This window comes from Dasypus novemcinctus, chromosome 5, assembly GCF_030445035.2.
Source record: "Dasypus novemcinctus isolate mDasNov1 chromosome 5, mDasNov1.1.hap2, whole genome shotgun sequence".
NCBI classification, from domain to species: domain Eukaryota; kingdom Metazoa; phylum Chordata; class Mammalia; order Cingulata; family Dasypodidae; genus Dasypus; species Dasypus novemcinctus.
In genome coordinates this window covers 105,463,894-105,491,620 of record NC_080677.1, presented here as the reverse complement: position 1 = coordinate 105,491,620, position 27,727 = coordinate 105,463,894, and the positions used below count along the sequence as shown (strand labels likewise).

The 27,727-nt window shown below is 38.6% G+C and overlaps 1 protein-coding gene across 9 annotated transcripts in view; it reads left to right on the top strand.

The window, feature by feature from the left end:
- The window catches only part of GRM8 (glutamate metabotropic receptor 8), an 850,565-nt gene that overhangs the window by 402,921 nt on the left and 419,917 nt on the right, over positions 1 to 27,727 (top strand). For all 9 annotated transcript variants that reach the window (XM_004471660.3, XM_071215255.1, XM_058297320.1 and 6 more), the window contains 3 exons: positions 9,267 to 9,402; positions 9,859 to 10,013; positions 11,084 to 11,221. In XM_004471660.3, the coding sequence (XP_004471717.1) occupies positions 9,267 to 9,402; positions 9,859 to 10,013; positions 11,084 to 11,221 (429 nt within the window). The remainder of the gene's footprint in view (positions 1 to 9,266; positions 9,403 to 9,858; positions 10,014 to 11,083; positions 11,222 to 27,727) is intronic.

The window sequence follows — 27,727 nt, the reverse complement described above, 5'->3', positions numbered from 1 at the left end:
CAGCTCTAAATGATTTATAAGTAAACTGCTTATAAATTTCTGAGGACAAAATGATCTCTTCATTTAATCCTTTCACAAAAACCTATTTGGAAAACCCCACAATTTTCTCATGAAGGTCAGAGGCACAGAAAGTCACATAACTTACCAGACATCACATAGATAGTAAGAAAAGGGGCAGGATTTTGGAGCTAGGAGGTCTGGCCCCGGAGTCTGGATTCCTAACCACTGTAAGGTACTGTTTCTCTGAGCAGGCCTTTGGATCTGTGATGAGTTGTGGCTGAGTTAAATCACCCCCTGGGGGCACTATGAGTTTAGCCCAGTACAATCTGCCCCCAGAACATTAGCCTCTCTGAGAGAATATGGTGATGGGCAGGAGAGGAGCTGTCTGTGCCAGTCCTTTTCATGGCGAATTATCCCATATTACCATACTTCAGGGGACATAGGAGAGTAGCGTTTGGTGCCTTTCTGTTTGGTACCAGGAGTTTCATTCCCACACTATATAAAATATTTGAAAAGAAAAAGGGGAGGAAAGGAGTACAAATTTAAGTGCAATTTTACTCTTCTGATCCATGTAGGTAAAGACTAACACTTTTTCTTTACAGTGGTATGTGATCTAAATCTTCTCTTTTACAAAAATGCACTCTAAGCTGACAAACTTACATACTTTCATCATGTTGAGTGCTTTCCTGCTACGTCCCAGTTGTACATCACATGAGGAGGTGAAAATATTGTTACAAGACTTGTGATTACACTTATTTGAACCCTAGAATAAATTCTGCTCAGCTACCACTGAAGGGCCAATTACATTAGGCTAAATTGTTATTTCTAGAAAGATGGAAAGAAATGATGTCAAGGGCATGAGGGTGGAGAAGTCAGGTGTTTTTGTTGTCCTTTTTTAACTGCTTATTTGGTTTTCTCCATTGCTATTATCTGAAGGCATGCTCCTAAGACAGTTAAAATATAATGGTTCACTGACTATGTTCAATCTCTTCTCGGTAAAAAATGGTCCATTATAGGTAATTTCTTATGGTCAACCTAAAATTTTAACCAATTAAATCATTTTAAATCAATTGATCAATAGCCTAGACATTCTTTTCAACAATTGGTAAAATGGCAAGTTTGTTTATTTATCTGTTTAGTCACCAGAGCCAAAGTCTATCATGTCTTTCTAACAACTTAAACAACAAGAGGCTTGATCTCATTTACTCAGAACTTAGTTTTAGGGAAATTGTGAAACAACTCGAGATACTGGTAACAATCATGTTTTGCTTTTTTTAAAAATCACATTTAATATTCTATTCATACCTTTGTAAGAAATTTCATTCTAATAAATTAATCGTCTATTTCCATCACAGAACTTGGTGCTGTGGAATTCTTTCTTGATTATTTTTCTCCTTCTGCATTAGTAATAGAATTTTTTTCTTAAAAAAAGCAACAGTGGAAAACATGATTCCTTATCCTTTTAGATTAAAAAAAAATTGTCTGTTGAAATACCAGGGTGTTTTATGGCCATTGTTCTCTTATCTGTGCTAGACACAATTCCAATTGTATAGACTGCCTTTCGTTAAGCAGTAAGACCTCTTTAACATGAAATAATAAAATTCTATTAATTATTCAACTTATATTGTCATTTCAGAACTCTGTAAATTTCAGTTCATTTTTGTGGTGAGTCCTCCTTCCAGATCTCCCTTCAGTGAAGGGCCAGTTGGCTCCATTGCTTGGACTGCTGTGGGCGGGCAGGCTCCAGCTCTGAGACCCTTGAGGGACTGCCCTGCTGCAGAGAGCCACCTCACCTACGGTCACTCCCCTTGTGGCCCACATCCAATGCCTGATTGATGGGAGATGTAAAGTTCTGGCCTTCTCCGTCTAATGTGGAACAACACTGAAGACCATGCTAGCTCCAGTGCTCCCCATGGCATGGGCGAGTGGCTCATTGAGTCATTGCCCACGGGACTTCCCTCCGCAACCTGCTTTCTTCCCCATCCTGCCATAGGATGGATGCCAAGGGCAAATATCACACACTTCAAACTCTTTCTAAGGGTCTGCTTCCTGGGCAGCCCAACCTGTAACAGTATTACATTGACACTTTAGATTCCTGCCTCTTAATAACCCATGAGCAAACATTTAAATGAATTAGAATATCTAGTCATCTCTAAAAGTTTTGCTCCTCAATAGCTAGCACCATTAATAGTTTTAATAGTTTTTACTACTCTAGTATTCTTTTAAAGAGTTAAATTCTCATTTTAAGCCCAGATAGTCAACCCAGATCTTCTAAATACTTATGGATTCCCTTTGAAAGGAGACTTGAATACTTGGGGTAGGAATCGGGGGTTGGAAGAGGAGAACAAAGTAATTTTGTCCATTTTCTCACAGTGTAACTATTTCAGTTACATTGCATTTTTCCTCAAAGATACTAAAAACAGGGGAAAACTTAAATCTAGTCAAATTATTTATTGGCATAGCCAAGTGGGCAAGCCTCAGAATTTAGGATATTAATAAGGTACCAAAATGGTGAAAAGTTCAAGTATGATCTGTTGAAAAGCCCATGTGTTTTAGCTCTAAATATCAACTACCTCCCCTCTCAGGTTTGGTTATGATGCTTATCTGGCCACAATAATTATTAACAGGAATAGTATTATGCCTCATTTGTACCTCTTTTTATTTGATTCTTTACCATTTTACCCCTTTTTATTTGATTCTCCTAACATACCTGTGAGATAGTTATTATGAATGCTGTTACAGAGATGAGGAAACTGAGAGATAAATTAACTTGTTCAAGATCTAGCTAAGTTGTTCAAGGTCAAGAAAGACTCAACTCAGGTCTTCTGACGCCAAGTCTGTTTTTTTCCCTACTCCATATTGTTTCACTAGCAAACCAACACGTATGGACCTTTCATCTCTCAGACCTGAGGCACTGATCCAGGCACCCGTGAGTTTAAGTTTTCTGAAGAGACAAACGTTCCGAAGTGGAATTTTTACAAATTTTTCTCTTGTATCAATAAGATCAAAGTATTGTACTTTTCTACAGATGAATAGACAAATGCCTAGGTGATATTTTAATTCAGACTATCCTAATAAAAATTATTTTGAGGGCGGAACCCATTTCAGTGACAACTTCCTCTGAATTTTCATGGCCCATTTTTTTTTTGCTTCTTTTATTATACTTTTTTAAAAAACATATATTTACATAGAGGGTTTACTTCCCTGTTTGAATGAAAGGTCTTTGAAGACAGGACCATTTCGTTTCTATTTCTCTATCCTAACAGCGTCTCTAACAAGCTTTGCCTTTATTCATTCAAGAAATATTTATTGGTGTCTCCATGTGCCCAGCACTGCGATAGGTGCTAGGGATATGACAGTAGATGTGAAGATAAGGATCAGAACTCAGGGAGCTTCTAGCCTAGGGGCAGAAAAAATGGTAATAAAGCAAAAAAATATTGTGGTTGCTGCACTGCAAAGGTAAAGTGCAGGACTCAGGATCTCAGGAAATCTATTTTTTTATTTTAAAGATTTATGTATTTACTTATTTCCCACCCACTTTGTCACTTGCATTCACTATCTGCTCTCTGTGTCCATTCATTGGGCGTTCTTCTGTGTCTGCTTGCCGTCTCTTCTCATTTGTTCTTTAAGCGGCACCAGGAACTGATCCCAGGAACTTCTGACGTGGGAGAGAGGCACTCAATTGCCTGAGCCACCCTAGCTCCCTGGTTTGTTGTTTCTCTCACTGCCTCTCCTCTGTGTCTCTTTTTTGTTGCATCATCTGGTTGCACAGCTCTCCGTGCCTTGTGGGCCAGCCAGCTCTCTCTCTGAGCTGTGCAGGCCAGTTCACTTTCACCAGGAGGCCCCGGGTACTGAACCTGGGACCCTCCATATGGTAGATGGGAGCCCAATTGCTTGAGCCACTCCACTTCCCAGGAAATCCTTTTTGAGGATATACATTTTCAGGAACAAATGAAAACTTTTGAGGATGGATCAGCTATAGGCTGATCTAATAATTTGCATGCATTCTGAGTATCCTATTTAAGTTCCTAATACTGAATAGAAGTACTGCATTTTTGTAGCTACCTGTCAGATTTACAAGGGACAGCCTGCTAGATTTTTAAAATGTGTCATTAAATTTGCTTTATCTTATTCATCAATCATTTGCAGCCACTAAACCTTTAGGAGCAGGTAAAGGAAATTACGGATGAGCAAGGTTATAGAAAAAGTCTAGACTTGGAGTCAGAGAGATTTGGCTTTGAACCTGATTCTAGCCTCTTGCTAGTTGTCAATACTTCTGTTTCTCAGTTTCCTCATCTGAAAATGATGATAATAATGATGATAATACCAACTCTAGAATGCTGCCTTAATACTGATAATGGAGTTTGGGCATGAATGAGACTAGAAAGGAGTGCTCACATATGTTGTAGATTGTATGTTAAAGTAGTCAGTTCACTTAACAATTAATCTTTTTATTATCATTAAATAGTCAATAAGAGAAAAATATCACAAGCTGAAAGGAAACTAGACAGGAAATTGTAGAAAAAACAGCCAATCATTCATTCCATCTTGGGAACATGCTGGGGTCTACATTGACTAATGCCTTCAGGCCATTTCCAGTTTTACATAGCTTTTTCTAAATGCTAAGCTTTAAAAATTGTTAATTGAAGAACTGGGCACACATGGAGAACAGGAAAGTTAGTGCCCCTTGAATTGTACACTGTCAGTAATCTTTCAGAGTGATATATAGAAAAATAGATGTATGGTGGTATGTATCTCAGAAAATCAAGTTCTTAAATTTAATCCATTCCTGTTGGTGTAAGCCCAATGTAAGTAGGACCTTTTGATGAAGTTACTTCAGTTAAGGCATGGCCCAGGGTGGGTCTTAATCCACTTGCTGGAGTCATTTAAAGAAAACAAAATTAAGACAAAAAAGAGAGAAAAGCCAGGGAAGCAAGAAGCTGAAATCAATGAAACCCACAAGAGAAGGCAGGGACCATTAAATGCCGCCAGGTGCCTTCCCATGTGTCAGTGGATCACTGACATCTGGTCTTTGAAAAGGAAGCATTGCCTTGATGATGCCTTGATTTGGATGTTATTCTCAGTATCAAAACTTAAAGCTAAAAAATTCCTATTGTTAAAAACCAACCCATTTTGTGGTATCTGCTTTTAGCAGTCTAGCAAACTAAAGCAAGATGCAATAGACACGTTCTTTGATGAAGGGCTATTTCGAATTAATTATTCATACCTTCCAAAGTTGCAAACAACTCACCTTTCTCCCTTCTACTCAAGAAGTCTAAATCAAGTTAGGGAGTATCTTTATGAAATCAAACAATAGATACAGAATATTGTACAGAAAACATACCTGTGTACAGGTGAAGACAGGACTTAATTGCACTGTATTTTTCTAATAAACTCTACCAGGTACAAGATCCTTCTTATGAAGACATAGGACTACTTTGGGGACTGACTCATTTGTCATGTATTACTGCATTTCTATAGACCTTATGCTGTTATCTTTCATTTGTATCAAATTTTACTGTTATACATGGCTTTTTGTACATGCACATCTTGTCATTTAATTATATTTTGAGACTGCTGAGACCAGGAAATCTTTGAATGTCTTCAGTTCCTGAAACATAGTAGACCATGAGTGCTTATGAATGGACTAACTGCCTGGCTTTTTGAAAGATGTGAAGGTGGAAAGTGTGAATGAGTTTTCGGGCTAAGAAAAGAATCCTAATCTCCTAAATTCCATCACTTGAGAAGTAATAGAGTCCACAATTTTAAAAAAAATGTCACAAATGCCTTGTGAACAGGTTCTCCAGAAGTAACTGTTGAGCTGAAATAAATTAATTGTTCAGCGCTCCTAGGAAAACACAAACTTAGCAGGCTGACAAATATAAAGTGACGCAGGGGAACAAACAATTATGAAATGAATTTAGACAATGTAAAAATACAACTTAGCTAACTCAGCTTTTCACAAATAAAAATGTTCAATAGATCCTTAGTGAATAAATAAAGCTTAGAATTCAGTCTATACCATATGTTTGAATTGTCTGTTTGCATCACCTGAAATAATCATAACAAAATTTCTCTGGCCTTAATTTCTTCTAGTTATGGAGTCAGTAGTAGTCTCTGACTGATACTCAGGCTATGACATGTCTTTAGTGGGAAGTTTAAGTAATTAAGTAAATTTAATGGAAGAGTGGTCATATTTCAAAACAGCTAGTGTTTTCCAGAGAGTGTTACAGTTTTAGTGTCGCATTACTCTAGTTACCTAATTCTCTAATTCAACAGTTTGCTTATTTGTTCTTTTTTTTTTTAAAGAAATAATGCAGTCTTCAACTTACCTATATATTTTCCCCAAAAGTTTACTCTTCAAAATAAGTGATCACTTCTTCCCAGTCTCATTCACTAGCTCACTGTCCAAAGCAGGTGATTTCTCAGAGTACCATCCAAAGCCGGTGATTTTTCAGAGCACCATCATTCACCTTTCTCTAGTGTTGATTTAAATGTTCACTCTTCACTCCCCACATGTCAAATAACTAATGTATCAGCACCTGACAAAACTAATTACATTTCCCAACTCTCTCCTTAGCTCCAGATCCACTTTTTCAGATTGATGTACCAAAGCGACTTTAAAAACACGTCCTGAATCAAAACCATTTTTTTTCCTCCCCAAACCTGCTAATTCTCCTGTATTTCCTACTTGTTTAATGGTATTACCACATAACTGGTCCCAAAGGCCAAAACTTTGGAGCATTCTTGATTGCGTCCCCCTGCCTCATTACATAGGTCAAATGAGTACAAGACTCCATTGATTCTAACTCAGAAATTCTAGCTTAGTTCCATCCACTCCTCCCCAGCACTGGTAGCTATGCCTCAGTCATCATTTCCCACTGCTAATTTCAGTTGCCTTCTACCTGGGCTCATTGCGGCTTGTTCTTTCCACTCCAGGGTGACTCTATACCAGTAGTTCTCAGACACTTTCCCTTGCTACGCATTGAACATATGTGAGACATTTCTTTTGGGCTACTGAAACATTGAAGAAATAGAAACATTTAGTGAAGAAATTGAGCACTTTATTTTTCCTAATTTCCCATGGCCAAGTGCAGCCTGGCCCCTGTCTCCCTCTCCTTTTCACCTCTCACTTCTCTCCCCCTCATTCATTAACTCTACTGACACTTGCCTGGCCTTTTCCATGCTGCTGTTGTCTCCCATTCTTTTATCCTTTCGACCTCAACTAAATGATGCTACTTTAGGGAGGCTTTGTTTGAATACTCCTCAGTCTAAATTAAATACACTTCTTCCTCATAGCACTTGCCACAATTTGTAATTATATACTTAATTTCGTTTTGCCTAATGCCCAGTTCACCCACAATATTTCTCAACTTTGGGAGGGCAGAGACTATGTCTATTTTATTCACCTTTGCCTCCCCACATAGTATCTGACAGAGAGTAGGCACTCAAATATTTGCTGAAAAAATGAATCATCATAGCCATTAATGGTATATCAGGAGGTTAGCTAACTTTGGGCAGCAGCACGGCTCATTCTATGTGTTATGGCAGTTCCCACTGTAAAGAGCACATTGTAAGATTAGTGAGGATGTTGTTGTCATAGGGATCATTTTTCAGGTGCTGTAACTTATACAAAAAATAAGCCTTCAGTACTCCAGTGCTTATTAGTCATTGCTGCCACACACTTGACATCTGATCACAGTGTCTTGGAAACTCATTGACTGGATACCAGAGTTGTTTTCTTTGTATGGCTACCAAAGTTTTTGTTCTAATGTGCAAAGGTCATCTTGTACTTGTCCTCCTTGTGAACTTTCAATGGATTTCCACTGTTTTCAGGATAAAGTCCAAATTATTTAGCATGTTTAACAACTTCATTCTCAAGCTGGGCCAGGCCATTTTTTTTCCAACCTCATCTGCAGTGAGTATCCACCATAGGCCATGATCAAGCAAAGTTCTTTTATACCTCGGCCTCTACCAAGAATACCCCACCTTTGTCCCACTCTCCCAGGCACTTTGCTCCCTTCTCTGTGCTCCTTTTGCATGCGATACCCCCTTAATTCTACAATTTATCACATAAGCTATCCCCTTAATTCCAAAATTTATCACATAGTCCCATTATAATTTGTTGTAATGCCTGTCTCCCAGATAAGATGGTGACTCCTAGATTAGGCTGTACATTCCCGGTATCTAGTGTAGGGCATGGTATGAGAGGCACCTACTAATGGTTGGGTATTTGGATGCATTATCAATTGTTTGGAAGTAAACACGCCTTTGCTTCCATAAGCAATGCTGTAAATGGTGATTTAATTCTCAGTTTACTTAAAAATACCTGTTTAATTCATAATGTAACTGAAACTTATTGCTCATATTGCTTTCTCTTCTAGGATCAGAATATATGTTATGTTATCTCTCTGCTTCATAATAAGTGGGGAATCCTCTTTCCTTAGTGGCAGAGACTTCTTCCAAATTTTTCAGTTTTGTCTCCTCATTGCTTTGGAAGGAGAGACCAAAAAAAAATTTTTTTTTTTCCAAATAACAGTGAGATGGGATTTCTGTCATTTTGGTTTTCATGATGGGGACATATGTCAACTGAGGGTTTGCATCTTTTGGAATTTGCTACATCTCAAATAGTCTTGGATACAACTTTTCTAATAATATATCATCATGGTTGATTCATGAATCTCTTGCAGCATTGCTTTTATCTATGCAATGAAATTAACTTTAAAGGAGGATCTACTGACAAAAGTAACAAAGGAACCTTGCTACTCAGTAGATGGTCTCACCCATAAAACATCCAGACACTTGTCTTTTAGCTTATATTAAATAAATCCAAATAGCCATTCTTCCTTCTACTCTTTGACTGTCATCATATGTCTTAGAGCACCTTGGTTTCTTTACATGCATCCACAAAAATAATGTTTAAATTTGAAAAAAAAAAACCAAAAACAACCATGTATGATAAGTTATTGATGCCCTTTATTTGAGGCATATATTATAAAGGACTTTTTATTTTTATGGTTTATATTTTATTTTATTTATTTTTTTATGTATGTATATATGTTTTTTCCATGTTTTACCTTTTTTTAAAATAAGTAATTGATGCCCTTTGTTTGAGGCACATATTATAATGCACTTCTAATAAATGAGAATAACAGATGTTTTGAGAAACAATATTCTGGGCTGAATCATGTGTTTTTAAGTAGCTAACCTCATTAACCTTGTTAATTAAATAAATGCCCTATCTGAATCACTTTTTTTTTTAATAGGTGGTGTTTGCATTGCTCAATCACAGAAAATTCCACGTGAGCCAAGACCTGGAGAATTTGAAAAAATTATCAAACGCCTCCTAGAAACACCTAATGCTCGGGCAGTGATTATGTTTGCCAATGAGGATGACATCAGGTGCTATTACTTTTCTTCCTTATGTAGGATCAGCTTTGTGGCCCACATCCTTTTTCTAATATATTTCACAGTCAATGTAAAACCTTGTGAGATTTCACAGGAATTGTAAAATTCTCTTGCAGTTACAGACTGCCTTCAGCTTCACAGAGACACAACAGCTTTCTAGCTCCTAAGTCTGAAATATCTGTAGAATAAAACCTGGGGACTGAAAGAAATGTGACAAATAAGGATAGTAGATATAAGGATGTGAATAAGGTTAAGGATAAAGCTAATTAATATGTGCTACAGTTATATTACCTTTAGGAGATAAGATTCAGGCAGATAGAATGATTCACTAATTGGTTAACTGTGACCTATTATTGAGTGTATATAATTTCATATGTCTTGTCTTGTAACATTCATAATTGTAGTGTTTCTTGGTAAATGTGATAAGCTTTTTTCTTTTAATTCCTATAGGAGAATATTGGAAGCAGCAAAAAAATTAAACCAAAGTGGGCATTTTCTCTGGATTGGCTCAGATAGTTGGGGATCCAAAATAGCACCTGTCTATCAGCAGGAGGAGATTGCAGAAGGTGCTGTGACAATTTTGCCCAAAAGGGCATCAATTGATGGTAAGGATACATCATTGGGACCTGTTTCAGTCCAGATGAATCAAAGCTCAAAGGCAAAATCAGAATACTAGAATATGATCAGATGCACCCATTATTGGTGACTCTGGACAGACTTCTTGGCTCTGACGGCAGAATTGTTAAGATAGTAACTATTGAACAGAGCATATTATATATATTTTTAGGAAAGAGTACCTATTAGATTTTTTGTAAGAAAGAGAATGATAGTTGCCCTTGGGTATTTCCATGATGTTAGCAATTGCACTTTATATTTTCACATTCTAGTGAGCATCATATATGATGATTATAGATTGTTGGAGAAAGAGAGAGTGCTTGAATTATACAAAATGAAGACATGATGCTAGGCTGACCCTCTGGATATAAATAAGATTTAACAGGAAAGATTTGGAATGTTCCTGAAAGGCAGTCTGCTTCCCAGACATCTCCCAGTGATCCCCATGATCTTGAAAAAGACTGAACTTCCTACTTTTCCCATTATTCGTTTGGGGTAAGGCATTATTTCCAGGTGGCCGCCTGTCAATTAGGTGGTTACCTGAGTGGGCTGGCACTTTAGCCCATTAACCACGTCTTCTCAAGAGTACATTAGCATTAATTCTTTTATTGACTTTGCAAAGAATGGGATATATAGGAAAGATCAATTTTGAGGAGATAAGAAGCTTATGAAAGCCTGGGACATTGATCTTGCTAGGAGAAAGAGAGAAGAAATGTATTCAGAATCCATCATGAGTTCTCTGACTTCTGCCCCTGGGAGATGTAGAGGAGAAGAAGAGGTGATGAAGATGGCACCAACAAGCTTTCCTGTTACATGGCCATTCCTAGAGCCAGGGGCTTGGGTGGTGATGTGGGAGATGTTGTGCTTTGATCCTCCTGGGCTTTTGTCATGAGAGAAGTAATGCGATTGGCCTTTATTTCTTGGCTATTGTCTCTCTTCCACTTGTTACATGTTATTTTTTTTTTCATGCAATGATCACACATAACAATATCCATTCAGAAACTATGACATTATTTGATTTTGAAAAAAATTAAGATCATACCTTTCTTCTTAAAAATAGGGTTTGATCGATACTTTAGAAGCCGCACTCTTGCCAATAATCGAAGAAATGTGTGGTTTGCTGAATTTTGGGAAGAAAATTTTGGATGCAAGTTAGGATCACATGGAAAAAGGAACAGTCATATAAAGAAATGCACAGGTAATTATTTAAGTATTTACTTGATGTGTTTGTCTTATCATTTCCTGAGAAATGAAGTTTTTCTATGTGGATAAAGATGAGTATATCTTTACTTTTTTTGTGTTTCTTGTTATTGTTTCTCAGCAAAGCTTAGAATACATCAGTTATTCAACAAACTTTGGTTTGCTCATTGGTTCTTTTCATCAACCAACAAGTATTTATTGAACACAGTGCCCAGCCCTGGGGTATTAGGTTTGTGGGATACAGACACATAAGCAAGACATAGTATTGCTTTTGAGGAGCTCAAAATGTAGTGAGGATGCTTGATCATAATTAATTGCTATTGGACAGTGTTTTTCAACTATTTTGATCTATGTTCCCTATAATACTATTATCCTCCATATTCTGCATAGCTCCAGCACCTATGATTTTTGATACTTTACTTCCTACATCTTGTGGTAAAAAATAGTAGTAATATGGAATATGCATTTTTAAAAGTAATGTTAAAACTCTCTTCATTTGCAGACAACATGATTGTGTACATAGACGCTCCCAGGGAATTTTTAAAAATTATTTAAAACTAAGTAGTAAATTTAGGAAGGTCACAGGATACATAGTCAATGTAAAAATCAAATTTAAAAAATATAATAGAAACTAACTCATGGAAAATAAAATCTACATACTACCACTTACAGTATCAAAAAACACAAAATGTTAGGGATAATTTCAACAACTGATGGGTAAATCCTCTACACTGAAACCTACAAAACTTGTGTGTGTATTTTACAACCAGAAATTCCTCCTTCTCCATTTGTCTTCCTTTAAGGCCACCTCACAACTTTGAAAATAGTTACTGAAATAAATATGAAATAGGATAAATGCTAAAGCAGACATATAAACAGAGAGGGGACACATGATAAAAAAATTGGTGCCACATTACAGAGAAATCTGACTTTACACTTATTGTCTGCCAGACTCTGTTCCAGGTGTTGGGGTGAGTGAAGAGAAACAAAATCCATTAGAGTGTGAGGAGACAGACACTAAATAAGTGAATATATAAATGAACAGGTACTTCAGGAGGTTGAGAAGTGCTTGAGAGAAATGGATGAGAGCAAATGTGAAAGAGGGTGATGGTGGGTACTGGGAGAGAGGACAACAATTAGATGGTGTGGTCAGAAGATGCCTCACCAAGGACCTGACATTTGAGGTGAGACCTGAAAGACAAGAAGTTGTTAGCCATGTGAAGGAAGGAGGGCAACGTATTCCATGATCCAGGAGAATAAGCCTCTTTTGTTCAAGGTACAGAAAAAAATTCAGGGTGGGTGGAGAATAATGAGTGAGGGGACAGTGATGGGACAGATGAGGCTAAAGAAATGGGCTGGGGCCACATCCTGCAAGATCTTTGAAGGTCTTTCTAGGAATTCCAGAGCCGAGGAGTTAGGACTTAATCCTATTGGTAGGACAGGATTACTTTAGGGAATCTAGGGAATTGCTCAGATAACTCTAGAAAATCCCTCTGGCAGAAGTGTAATGAGGGTCGTGGTTCAGGGGAGAGAAAGGAGGCAGGTCCATTAGGACAGGGCCAGCAGTCCTGGTGAGGGGCAGCCATGGTCAAAACTAGTGTGTGCTGTTAGGGGGACTGCAGAGGACAGAAGCTCTATTGGTAGTGACTAGAGTATGTGGTGAGTGATTCGTGCTGCGGATGGGATGAGTAAGGGAAAGAGGGTTGGAATGTTCACTCTAGACCAGAAAGCGCTAGGAAAATGGTGATGTAACTGATTAACAGAAGACAAAGAATGGTAGATTTTGGGGGAGGAATGTAAATTTGGTTCTGAGATGACCCTGTGGAACTGTCCAGCAGGTGGCAGCATAAGGATCTGGGATCGCCTTCAGAGAGTTCTACATTAAAAATAAGATTAGAGAGTCACAGATGGAGACATGGGAGTTAAAGATAAGGACAGATATGCCATTGCCAAAGGAGGCTGAGAAGAGATGAGAAATGATGACTGAAGACTCATCGGGGGGAACGAAGAATGAAACCTGAGGATGGTGGATTTGGGGATGGGTAGATATTGGGAGACATCGTTTCATATTCAGGGGAGGAGGCAGAGGCTGCACGCAGAGTTACAGCACTGCAGAGAGGCGTGGGCTGAGGGATGAAAAATGTGAGGGAGGGAAGCAAATAGCAAGGGGTTGAGAGAAAACCACAATAGAGGAAGTAGAGGAAAGAATGTTCTTTCAAGAAGTTTGGCAAAGAAAGGAAGCAGATATGGTGGCATATCTGTTTCAGATTCCTTTGATTTATTTGGGTGTTTCTAAAATTGTAACAATCTGTCCAATTAGAACTATTTCTAGTGCAATGAATATGGCATTTACTCCAAGTGCTAGGGCAAATGCATCCTTAGGGAACTGGGTCAGTAAACAGATTTTCATGCAAATCCCATTGTGGAAGATACTGAAATAACTTGTCTCTGGGTGGAATGTGTCACCAAAAGAAATAATGAAATGTTATAACTTCATTTTTTAAAACAATAACACATGAAAGTTTCCAGATGGTGCGAAAAGATATTTGTGTCCCAAATTACCATTACACCCAGTATTCATCTCTGCTTTTGGGGAAGAGAGAAAATGATCTAGCTTGTTAGTGGCCAGACATGCACAAGGGTAAGAATTTGCAGAATATCCATGAGTAGAAGTTTCTGGGATTTGGAAAGTTATCTGTATTTCCAATTAATACAAGTACTGATCTAATTTGGAAATGAATATGCATTTTTCAAGGTTTGACCTTAAAAAGTTTGGGCTTTGATCCTCTATAATGAGTCAAAAAGTAAGGGAACTCTGTGAAAGTGGGATATCTATAAACTCCTGTTTGCCACATTCAAAGCATGATTTTTGGATTATGTTTTGTGTAAAAATTTATATTAGGTAAAGCTAATCTGTAACCATAATTATTTGCTTCCTTAGGGAGCAATATTGGCAGTGTATTTACATGCAGAAGAGAATGGTCCCCAGCAGGTTAGGGCTTCTGTCGTTATCAATTTTCGGAAGATATAACATCTTCAAGCAGTGAAGAGCCTCCCCTTCCTGAAATTAACTCGGTACAAACAGTTTTCTGAGATGATTTTCCCCCTAGAGTCTCAGGAAAGCTTTCAAGAAGATGTGATGTTACTGCTAACTTTGATATGCTGGCCAAATTCCAAGCGAAGTAATTCCGACCATCCACTTAGCTATTTATGTAGTTATTATTGCTTCTGAGAGCTGCTGAGTTCTGAAAGCTACTACTTCTTAATCCTACTTAAAATTCCCTTTGTCTTTCTCAAAAAGAAAAAAAGAATTCTTTTATACTCGTTATCAGTGTTGACGGGTGTTTTTTCACAGTTTTCTGACCTCTTCCTCCCTTGCTCCCTCCCTCTGTCCCTTTTTACCTCCCTGCCTCCCTCTTTCTACTCCCATCCTTAATGCCTTTCTACCCCACAACCAAGACACCCAAAGACTCCCTTGAGGGTTGTGAGTCTTCCTCCTCTCCCCCTGCTTTTACACATTTTTCACACACCTATTTCCCTCCTCAGGTCTCTGTCTCAACCCCTGCTCCACCGTTCTCCCACACTGCCTCATTTGTTTTCTTGTTCCTGTCTTTTCTCTGGTCAGCCTCTCACCTGAAATTGTTTCGGCACTATTCTCACTGGTTGTGGGGAATATTCCTTCAGCGGTCTCCCTTGACTTTTTGAATGACGTCACTCTTACTTCCTTCTCAGGGACCTGCTAGTGCATATTCCTGGGACCTGAGCATGTGCTGTTGAGCGCTTCCCCAAAGGCAGGCTTCAACTCACAGTCTCTGCCTTCATCTCTCCACCTGAATTGTAGATGGAGCTGCCTTTACCAAAACAGCATCCCCAGATCAACTCTATAAATCCAGTTGGCTCCATATACCATCTTAAAACCTTTCTTTGCCTCACTCATTTATCCATTCACTCATTTATTCATTTCAGATAGCCCACCATGTGCCAGGCACTGTGTTGAAGATATAGAGACAAATAACAGAACACCCTGACCCTCACAAACATCACCCAGACATACACACTGCCTTGTTGAAATTTAAGTGCTGTCCTTGTCTCTTGGGCTCTAATCCTCAGCCAGGAGGCTGGGGTGCTGCTGCTTAGCCTGCTTATGGCTGACACTTAGATGCTAAATGGTGGTGAGCATATGCTACTTGAAATGGCCTATTGATTCTTATTTATGATGATAGAAATAGCGGTAATGGAAAAAGCAATGCACAAATATTTTTCTTCCCACAAACAAGCAATTCTGTCAGTGAACCGAATAGCAGGCTCAATAATTAGCTCCCTGAAAGGCCTGTCAGTTTATTTTCTAGTGCCAGAGGAACTGGGTAACTTTTCAGGTGCTACTACCTCTCAGCTGCCTGCTGTTTACTTGGGGAGGCTATTAAAGGTGAACTCTCTCCCTCATTCACCCAGGACTCATGGAGATCATGTGAGTGATTTGGGTAGTTGGCAAGGGAGAAGGATTTTCTCAATTTGACTTGTTTATTTGAAATGAAAGGAAACCAAAATAATCTTGCTTGCATTAAAATGCGCGCTGCCATCACCATTGCTCTCTTTCTCAGAGCAAAATTCTGTCTTTACATTAGCACCATGAGGTGGCCGTTAGCCAATAAGCTCCTGCTCTTAGCAATAAAGGAGCAGAAATCCCAGAATGACTTATCGATGGAGATAGAGGTGCATCCGTGTACAGTTTTTAGAATCTGAGATTCCATATTGAATTTCAGTAGACTTATCTGAGATGACAAGGCAGACATTGATTTCAGGCATACTTGATTTCAGAATTTTAGAGCTGGAATGTAAAATCAAGATCATTCTCTCATTTTCCAGATGAAGAAACTGGAACCTAGAGAAGTTAAGTGAATTGTTGAAACATTGCCCGGCCTCAGAGCAGCAACTAGAATCCAGGCCTCTTTTGCTTGAATTTGCCCTTGAATTTTACATCCTCAATTTATTTTATTATTTACTTACTTCAGAGTTTTTACCACATAATTGGAAAACATTTTCTTGCTCTTTGTGATACTTTATTTATAACCTCAAACCATTGTAGAATTTAAAATCACAGGCTATGAAGTGAAGCAAAAATAACATTGGTTGTTGCTTATTCATATAGAGTCAAAGTAAATATTTTAAAGTTTTTCATATTGATTTTTTATGATATATATAATATTTGTGAGTGGGTCTTGAATAGTATAAAACTTCTCTTCTAGTTCCCTAGCATCTCCTGCCACTTATAAGAGTAGACCTGGGACTATAATAAGAAAAAAGGAGAAACTATCAACTGTAAGCTTCTGGAACTCAAAGTCCAGTGGCACTGAATTATAGCAATTCACTTTGCTAAATTGCAGTTAGCTTGCTCATTTATTCATTCCTTTAAAGGAAAGAAAAAAACAAGCGTTTATTTAAAGCAGTATGAGAACACCATAATAATTAACAGCCCTCCTGGAACTTTAGAATATGTATAAATCACCTGAACACCTTGTTAAAACACCGATTTTGACTTAATATGCCTGATGGGATATCCTGCATTTCTGACCTTGGTGATGTGGATACTGATGTGCCCTGGGCCACGCTTTGAATAACAGGAGGTATGAGAGTTAAGTTACAGAGCAGGGGTTCTTAACACAGGGTTCATAAGCTTGAATTGAAATTCAGAAAAACATGATTCTTGTGGGGAAGTGTTGGTGCAGGTTTGATATATTTATTAAATAATACACAGTATAGTGTGGACTTAGGAAGGGCTCCATGGTTTTCACCTGACTGGCAAAGGGGTCTGTGAAACAAAAGAAGTTAAGAACTCCTGTTATAGAGATAGCAACTGAACTTAATTGGCAGAATAAATATTCAACTATGCTAAAGAGTACTGATAAACTTAAGGTACTTACAGAGGATGATCTAAATAACAGTTTAAAGGGCCAAATTCAGGGGGAGAGGGGGGTGGGGGGTGGGGTTGAATGGGACCTCACATATATATTTTTAATGTAATATTATTACAAAGTCAATAAAAAAAAGAAATTAAAAAAAATAATAATAAAGGGCCAAATTCAAAAGTGAGCACTCAATAGCCTTGCTATTATACTATCATAAATAAGTATTTAGATCAGAAAAGTGCAAAAAGATAATAGTATATGTGTGTGTATGTGTGTCTCTCATCATGAAAATATGAAAGTAGGAAGCTTTATTAGTAGATATAAAAAACTGTACACAGATGCACCTCTATCTCCAAAATCTACAGCATATGTGGTAGTGTCTGTCATGTCAGAAACCAGAAATATTATGAAATCTTAAAAAAGAAAACTGCACTGCCAGTTATAGACATAGAGTAAAGGAGTTAGAAAGGTCCATAGAGTTCATTTAGTCCAATTCTTTTCATTTTCTAGAAAAGGAAATTGAGACCCATCAGGCCTAAGGGATTTGTCTAACTCCCTATAGCTTCCTGAAGGTGAAGATCTGACCGAAATCTGATACTTACTCAGATTTAACTTAAAATTTGATACTTAACTTGATGTTCTTTCCTCAACCCTTACTAGCTGGGGGCTGAGTTGCATTGGCCCATCCATTATTTTTCTTGATGTTCTGGTCTGATATTTTCCCAACAGCCAGCCAAGGTTAAGTATTCCCTCTTTGTGAAACTGCCTGACCATGAAGGGGTGAGACTGATTCTCTTGGTCTGAGAGGCAGTAACACTGCTGGAATTGTGGGAATTGTGGAAGCATAAGGAAGTACTCCTCTGATTAGAATGGACTTCAGGGGTGCATGAACGCTCACATTTTTCAGGCAATAACTTAATGGGCAGAGAAATGCCTATTCTGCTGAACCAAAGTGAATTTAGCGTCTAGGAATCCCTTTCTGCAAAGTATACCTTGGACACTGGCTTTAGACTGATTGATTAGACATCACCAATATCTGGATGAACATGATCCCTGAAATTGCTTGGAAGTGCGAAAGAGAATAACAGACATTGAGTGATAGTTAAGTGTTTCTGAGAAACAGTTATTTTAAAAAGGAATAGTGGGAAGCGGACTTGGCCCAGTGGATAGGGCGTCTGCCTACCACATGGGAGGTCCGCGGTTCAAACCCTGGGCCTCCTTGACCCATGTGGAGCTGGCCCATGAGCAGTGCTGATTCGCACAAGGAGTGCTGTGCCACGCAGGGGTGTCCCCCGTGTAGGGGAGCCCCACGTGCAAGGAGTGTGCCCCGTAACGAGGGCTGCCCAGCATGAAAGAAAATGCAGCCTGCCCAAGAATGGCGCCATACACACAGAGAGCTGACACAACAAGATGATGCAACAAAAAGAAACACAGATTCCCGGTGTGGCTGATAAGGATAGAAGCAGTCACAGAAAAACACACAGCAAATAGACACAGAGAGCAGAAAACTGGGGGGAGGGGGGAAGGGGAGAGAAATAAATAAAAAATAAATCTTTAAAAAAAAAGTAATAGTAAGGCTTGGGCCAGTGTAGATGGGGGACTGCATTAGAAATTTAAGAAACAATGCCTTTCCTCTAAGGCTTATTAAACTTCAATTGAGGGAACCAATTCATTAAAGAAAACAGACCAAAAAAGCATCCAAAAAAGAAAAGACAGGGATGTGGCTGTGGCTCCATCAGTCAGGCTTCCATCTACCATATGGGAGGTCCTGGGTTCACGTCCTGGGGCCTCCTTGTGAAGGCAGGCTTGCCCGCACGCCATGGAGAGCTGCTGGCCTGCAAGCGCCATGGAAAGCCTACTCAGCAAGGTGACGCAACAAAAAGGGAGACAAGTAAAAACACAGAAGAGTGCACAGCGAATAGACACAGAGAGCAGACAACAAGCAAGCCGCCAGGGGGGGAGATAAATAAGAAAACAAATACAGACACAGAAGAATGCACAGTGAATGGACACAAAGAGCAGACAGCAAGCAAGCTGCAAGGTGGGGGGGGGGGGGGGAATAAAAAAAAAGACAGATGGCTCAACATTAGGAAAAACTTATATCCCCAAAAGAAGAGTAAAACATACCTGCAAGGACCTAATTATTTACATTTAAAAAGGATTGCTTATTTTCTGAGATTTACTTTGGAATTCCTTTAAACCCATGGGATATGAGGAAATCCCACGGTTATTATGGTTTCATGAAATAAAAGTATTTACCCTAAACTCTTAGGAACACATCTAAACACAAGGAACCCTCTAACTGAACAAAGAATTGAATATATTAGAGCAAAGGAGACACAAAATAAAAAGTGATCAGTGTTTGGTAAGGCTCCTTGAGAAAACTTCCTGGAGAGTCTTAATTATTGTTAGTTATGACATTTGTTAAAATTCCATTTTGTGCTAAATCTCTCTAATACCTCCTCTCAAGGAGCTTACGTTTTATCAAGAAGACAATAGTTAGGAAAATGAATTATTGTGTAACTTGCCAGTAGGCAGTGGCCATATTCTCAGAGCTTAGCAAATGCTTAGCCTTATGTATAATAAATTAATTCATTAGTCAATCTAATGGCCAAGTAGTCCCTTGGTCTCCATTATAGTTATGTAGATATGCTTCAGGGGCCCAGTCTGGTATGCATATGATACATTTTTTAATTGTCAGAATGTTATATATTTTTTTAATTAAAGAAAGTGGTCAACATAAATGATTATATTAAAAGAGCCTTTATTGTATTTAAAGAAAAAAATGAACTATTCTGTTATTTTACCTGTCTTTAAATTCCTGATTGTACTGCTAAAATAAGATTAGAATATAGTTCTAGAAAACATAGAGGCTGACATGCGTCAGTCAAATTTTAGTTGGAATATTTGGTTTCCTGATTATAAATACATGGCTCTGAAATATTGGCTTTAAATATTGTGCTAAAAAAAGTTGCATATGTACTATTTGAAGGGAAATACGATATTTCTGTATTATCTCTAATAAGGTAAAAGCATACTGAAAAGACAACTTGGAAAATATGATGGAAAATGTCAGCTAAGAATTTGTTCATTTACTTGAAATATGTTTGTTTATTCGTTTTTTGTTGATTTTTTCCTCACAAGGACACAGGCTTAATGAGGGCAGGGACTTTGATTTGTTCGCTGATATATCCTAGTGCCTGGAATGGCATCTGGCACAACTAGTCTTCCACAAAATATTTATTGAATGAATAAATGAATGAATTCAATTCAGCTTATTGCTTATCCATTTTTTGTCAGGTACTGTTGGTTAGAAGTCAGGGGGATGGATATGAGCAAAACAGAAATGGCCCTTACACTCATGGCACTTCCTGTCTAATTGGGAAGATGAGTAATTGAATCAGGTCCCTGTAATGAAGTATGTTACGTATTATGTAAGGTGACTACGAACATAAACATATCAGGGAGGCCTAGTGGGATCTAGGGGAGAAGAATGATGTCATTTAAGCTGAGATGTAAAGCATGAGCAGAATTTAGAGAAAAGAAAGAGGTTATGAGCAGGATTGGTGTTTCAAGCAGAGGAAAGTACAAAGGCCAGGAGCAAAGAGAAAGGGTAGCCGTTTGAGGAACTGAGTAAGTTCAATGTGTCTGTGCTATGGAATAGGATGGGAAGAGTAGTAAGAGAAGGATAGAGCTCTAGGTAAAGGACCGATCATGTAAGATTTTCTATCCCTTATGAGGTCAATGAGTTGAAATTTGTTTTGAAAGGCAATGAACAGGCACTCAATGCTGCTAAGCAGATCAGTGACTGTAGCAGTTTGATATTATCGATGAATTCCAAAAAGAAATATTAGATTATGTTTGTTAACTGATCTTTTCCTCTGAGCATATTAGATTATATCAGATTCATAGGTTTACTTGATTAAGTAATTATGTAACCTTCTTGTGCCAGTAGGGCATTGAGTCCCCACCCTTTAGTAGGTGGGGACTCGCAGATAAAAGGTATGGCAAAGGACAGAGTTGGAGGCTTTTAATGTTAGGGTTTTGATGTTGGAGTTTGATACTGAAGCTGGAGTCCCAGGCAGAGAGACAGAGCCATTTGCCTGATAGTCTACAGCTGACCTTGTGGAGAAAACAGAGCAGCTGAGCCTAGAGGAACCCAGGAAGCCTGAACCCTAGCAGACATCGGCAGCCATCTTGCTCCAATAATATGTGAAAATAGACTTTGGTGAGGAAAGTACTTATGCTTTATGGCCTGGTATCTGTAAGCTCCTACCCAAATAAATACCCTTTATAAAAACCAACCAATTTCTGGTATTTTGCATCAGCACCTCTTTGGCTGAATAATACAGTGACATAATTGGATTTCCATCTTAGAAAGATTATTCTGGCTCTAGTGTGGAGAAAATATTGGTGAGGCATAGCACTGGAGGGAGTCCAGTTAATTGCTAGAGTAGTTCCCCCAGAGAGGACAGTGGCCTGCGTCATGGTGGCTGCCCTGCCCTGGGGTGGATGTGTGAGATATGTTAAGAGATACATAATAGCACTTGACCTCTAATTGAGTGTGAAAGGAAAGGACTAGTTGTGAGTGACACTGACTCTCAGATTGGGAAACTGGCTCTCTAATTGAGAGAACATTCCTGACATAAGGAATGATCCAGGAAGGAGGGGAGGGAAGGATGATATATTCTATCTGGGATATACTGGATTTAAAGAACCCGTGAGACACACAGCTAAGGTGTCTGTGAAGCAGTTAGCTGGTCCTACGAATTTGAAGATTTCAAAAGAGGTCTTACTGTGGAGAGAAAGTTGGGAATCACCAGTGTATAAGTGGGGCTAAGTGAGATAGATCCAGAAAGTGTGTAGAGAGTCAGTTGCAGAGGGCCTGAGACAGAGCTTGGAGGAGCTCAGTTTTTAGCGAATGTGTGGAAGAAGATGACCCTGGAATTCCAGTTTCTCTGGGAATTGTCCTCAGTATCCATGGAAGGATCCCCAGTGGCCACCTCTATGACCTATAATTCCGATCTCCTCCCTAGTTGTCTTCTCAGCTACAAGTGATTGATTGAAGTTTGGGTGCTTGACCTAAGCTGGGCCATCAAAAGTCCTTCCAAGAAATGTTTAAAACTGAAACTGAAGGAGGAAGGTCAGTTGCTCTGAGGGGTGAGGCTTTGAGATGTGAGGTTAAGGAGCTTGTCAAGGTGCTCACCATAAGGAGAAAGCTGGCCTGGAAGAATGATTTTGTCATGCAGCAGAAGCAGTGATGACAGATGGAGAGAGACTTGATGGTGATCAAGACTTTAACCATGCCCTCCTGCGGGTGTGGAGAGAGGTCAAGATCCTTCTAATTAAGTTTTTCTGTCCTTAACCAGCAACCCAGAGTCCAGACTAACATATGATATTATTGCCTCACAAGACTGTTGGGAGGATTAAAGGAGATAATATGCCTAAAGCTTATTACCTGCTACATAGGGAACATAGCAAATATTGCTAATTACTTAGCCAGCAGCAGTTTCCCTTTCTTCTAGGCCAGCACTGTACTAGGCCAGTACTGTATCTGCACTGTCCAAAACAGTAGCCACTAGCCATACGTGGCTATTGATCCTTTACAATATGGCTAATGGGCCTGAGAAACTGAATTTTTAAACTTTTCTTTAATTTCAATTACTTTCCATTTAAATTTAAAACCCCCCTTGTGGCTAGTGGCTATCATATTGGACACAGAGGTTGGTAGACCTGCAGAGAAACAATTATTTTTATTTTCTTGTAGTGTCTAATCTCTGTCATGTGGCTCTGTTAAAACTGATTGGTTTGGTCTGATTATAGCAGACTTGAAATATAGTTCTGGTCGATGAGATAGAAGGGAAAGTTTCCAGGGATCTGCTGGGGCAAAGGTCTCCTTGTTCTCCTGGTTATTATGGATGTAATCGATGGCTGGCCCTAAGGCAGGGAAAGCATGCTATGGATCACATGACAGCAAGGCCAAAGGAACCCTGATCACCGCTGACACCTTTGAGCCTCTGAATTTAACCAGCCCGGGAAGACCCTTCCATTCTTGTTATATGACACAATAATACATCTTCTCAATTTAAAAACTCTTTTGTGTTGGGTTTCTATTATTTGCAGCTGACAGCATCCTAACTGATACTATGTGTTATCAATGAGTGGAAGTAATTTATTTAACATGACATGCCTAATTTTTAAGAAGATTTGGAAAAACTAAAATAAAAAATAAGGCAGGAGGTGAATATTTGTAATATAGACAGATTGTTTATGTTAAATGGGTTCCCCACAGGTTTCTTAAATATTGTTCTCCCAGTCAGGGGATTTAAGATGTGATTTGATTTACTAAAATTAAAAGGATACATAGCTTTTTAACAATATCTCATTGAGACATATTTCTATATAAGCTGCAGAATTATAAAACACATGTATTAGAGAATGTTCCTTAGTTTGTTAAAATAATTTCTTGGTTCCTTTAAATAACATGCCCTCCAATCTAACAAAATGTTTTACAGATGGTGGTATGCTACTTACTACCCCATCAGACAGTAATTTAGCTAAGCAGTTTTCTTTGCAGAGTAAGTGAAAACCTGTTCAAAAAGCTTGCAAATTTATCAACTAGATCATAAGACCTAAGAGGAACTAGGTGTTCCTATTATGTTTTCTGCATTTAGTAAAATTCTCAGGCCCTTCGTAGACACTCAAACTCTGTGCCTTAGTTGTGTGATCTTGGACAAGTAACTTCACCTCTAAGAATTCCTGCCAAATGATCATTTTTACTGATGTTACATTTTGGTGATGATGGCCATGTTTTTTTAAAATTAAAAGTTGCTATCTTTCATAAAGACCATTCAAATTGCTTTGGTACCCCTTTGTGTTCTCAAAATGCTATGGCAAGAACATTTGAACTTAAGTTCAACTTGGGTCATTTTCAGAAGTGGTACTTGCTTCTTTATGTACCTCTGCCCTACATCCCAGCAGTGGGCTGACATGAAATTTGGCTATTTGTTGGAAGAGGAGTTTGTATTTTGACCAACAGGTGATGTCATTCCACTCAAGTATTCCTTTCTATGAAACCACTGACCCACACATAACCTTGGAGCTAGGGGTTTGTGGCTTACATCACAGTGGCCAGTTGGCTAGAATTCTAGATTTACATTTTGGAAAATGATTAATATCTTTCATTAAGGACATTAATACTAGTTTGAATTCTCCTTTCGCTTACGGTTCATGAACACTAAAGCTTTCTGTTAGCCCTGCTGAACAGACGTGGGAGTATGCTCTCTACATCCGTCTCCTACCCAGATCTCTTTCAGAAAGAAAATAGGCAAGTTAGCTGAGCTGTTGGAGGAGAGCGATATTCAGTTCTTTGCCAAAAGAGATCCAAGACTCCAAATATGCCTATTCAGCAGACCACAGTGAGATTATCTAAAACCAAAGGGCTCAGGAATCCATCAGAATGTGAAATAACAATTGAAATAAAATTTAAATCCCACTAGCCAAGAGAGAATCAGAGCACATTAAAGAGGGAAGGAAACTTAGAGGTCATCATGTCTAACATTTTGCTGAGCTTCACCTCTCAGACTGATGTAAAATGAGGACAGGGAGTGCACAGAAACATTTATCTTTTACTGATTCAGTAGAACTCTTGGAGGTTTTTATTGGTGCAAAAAGAGTCTTTCTCATTGACTCTAAATAGGCTTATTAGCAGCACTCTGAAGGACTTCCACTGTGATCCTTTCTTTGTCCCTAGTCGGAGTGAAGGCATAGGTCTGAAGCAGGCTGATAGCTGTGGAAGTGAAAAGTACCAGCCTACCAGAGAGCAGAGAACTGGCCGACTGCCAGCGTCAGGTTCAACACCCTGAGGAGTGTCTTTTGTCTGAGCCACTTTTATGAAACAGAAGCCCTCTTTTGTGTATTTGTACCTGTGAAAGGGAACAGTGGTGTAGCTGATCCAAAGGAGTAGAAAAACAAATAATTCATATTGGCTTCTGGATGCTCTCCTGCTCACTCCCCCCTCCTCCCCCTTTTTTCAGGAGTTTTAGTTTACATTTCAATACATGACCAACATTCTGGGAATACAGGCAAGATGCTTCCCAGGGAGGCTTCATTAATTGGTGTGAAGGTTTAATTCGGTAGAGCCTAGGAAGCTGTTTAGTTTTTCTCCCCAGCCTAATAACAACAACAAAAAAATCTGTGTTACTGATTTCTTTGTGGGATCAGTCTGTGTCATTCTCAAAACTGACACCAAGCCTGGCTTCAGTCATGTTGACTGCATGACTCATACTCTTCCTCTCAGCTCTGAAGGTTGGTTAAATGTTTAAATGACCTTTTAAGACAGATGATTTGAGTATGGATAAACAATTTGTTCTTCTGATTCTTAATAACCTTGGTGTATATTTAGGGTAGGCATAGAGAGGGTTGGGAAGAAGAAGAGCAAGAGACTTGGGTAATCTCACGGAGATGATGGTGATGATGATTTTGTTATCAATAGGCAGGAAAGAAGATTTGCCAGAAGAGGGGAAAACAACACAGTCCCTCACTGCCAGCTCCCTTTTCTTCCCTCCTCTCACCTCAGACAAGGGACACACAATGTGTTCTGTCCCTGGTGACTGTCTAACCACTCGGGAGCTCTGGTGTTCCTCAAGGATCACAACACCATGACTGGAGCACTTTTTCTCTTGACTGCTCTCTGGGGCAGCTCAGTAGTGTATCTAACATGGCTAGTGTCATTCAAATATAGCTTTAGTACAGGCACATCTAAGGAACAGACTGCATGTATTTGTAAACTATACACAGTCTCATTATTCAATCTGTCCTATGGAATGTTATAAGTTGGCTACAGGTTTTAGTTCCAAGCTTTCTGTATCTTTCTGAAATTGGCTCTTTTTTTTTTTTTTTTTTTTTAATCTAACTATGGTTCTTGAAAAAACAGTTCCTTCTGGCTTGATTTTCAGGTTCACACCACCCTCGTCTTAGGTTCCAGATTAAAAGCTTCCTTTCTGAAGCACTTGACCAAACCCAGGTGGAGAACCTCATGGTCCATCTGGATCTTGCCATCCATCTCTCTTGAATGACCCTCCATTCTCTGGACACATTTCCAGAACAATACCTCCTTGCCTTTCTAAGATGCTCCCTCCTTTTACCGGCCCTTTTCTCAGCTCCACATGAAGTCATTGCTCCTGAGAATAAACACTAGAAAAACATCTAAAGCTTATCTTCACATTTTATACATTTTGTCACATGAGAAATTGACTTTATACTATAGTAACATAGGGAGGGAAGGTATTACTCAAGAAAATCTCAGTACATATAATTCTTGGATAACCTATGTTAGACTCTATGTGATGAATTAATTATGAATTTTTTTTCAGAAAAGGATTTGTTCAGTGATTTTTCATTTATACTTTCATGTCATTAATCTGCAGTCATGAATAAATTTATGCAGACTGCTCAGAAACTAATGAAGCTTGCTTATCCTATGGATATCTCATTAGCTCCTTTCCTCCCTTCTCCTTGTCTTTTTGGCATCACTGTTGACATAATAAAAGATGTTGAGCATCCCACTGGTGGAGCTGTTGCAATTTTGTGGTGATCGTTCCACATTTAGGAACAGATCTCTCTGGTGAAATTATTTTGAAGCTATAATACAAAATGCACAGGAGGAAATTTAAAATGTACAGAAGTGGGAAGCTTTTTTTTGTAAAAAAAAAAAAGCAATCTAAAGAAAGACAAGAGGGTACTTCTTCATTAGTTTGTTTAGGTATTTAACTGGTTGATCTTAGAATATATTAGTGAGTATGACACTACTACTATATAATTATAGGGTAACTATAATTCCTAGCAATAATGTGGGAAAGCCAAGATTTGAGTCTGCAATTTATATGAGTTTGCAGAATCACCCTGTCATCAGTGTCTCTGTATTACAACACCCTGCATTGGTTTCTTGATAGAGCCCTTATTTTGAAGTAGCCAACTAAGAAAAACCAGAACATTGTTGTACCTGCAACAGAGTTACCTGGGTTACCAGTGAATATAAATGATGGGATGAAAAGTACATAGCCATAATTTTCTCAGGCTATTTAAAAGGCATCTTCATAAAAAATGATACTGTGTCAAGCACCATAAATAATAAGAAAATGCACCAGCCCTGCTCCCTGCCCTTCAGGAGCTTATACTTCCAAGGAGAAAAACATATTGCCTTTGAATTCAGGTAAGAACATTTATTTGTTATTACAAATTTGGTTTCCTCATTTTATTTCAGGAAACTTATATTTGAAGGTAGCAGATAACTAGAAATGCCCTCCCTCCCCACTCCCCACAGGGGTTTGAAACCTTTTCTTGAATTAGTAAGTATATTCAAAAATCTGAATTCTTATTTTCAATCAAGGCCATTTTATATTTACTCTGTTTCTTACTCTTAAACATCTCATGCTTTCATACTCAGAAAAAAATGATAGATTCCCCCTTGGTATAAAAGAAAAAGGTTCTTTTCTAGCTCTCTAGACCAAGGCCTATCAAACATACTTCAAGTCCTGAGTGAGACAATGGTGGCCAGGGTACTCCCCTGCCTGCAGGTAGAGAGATTCATTGGGTGG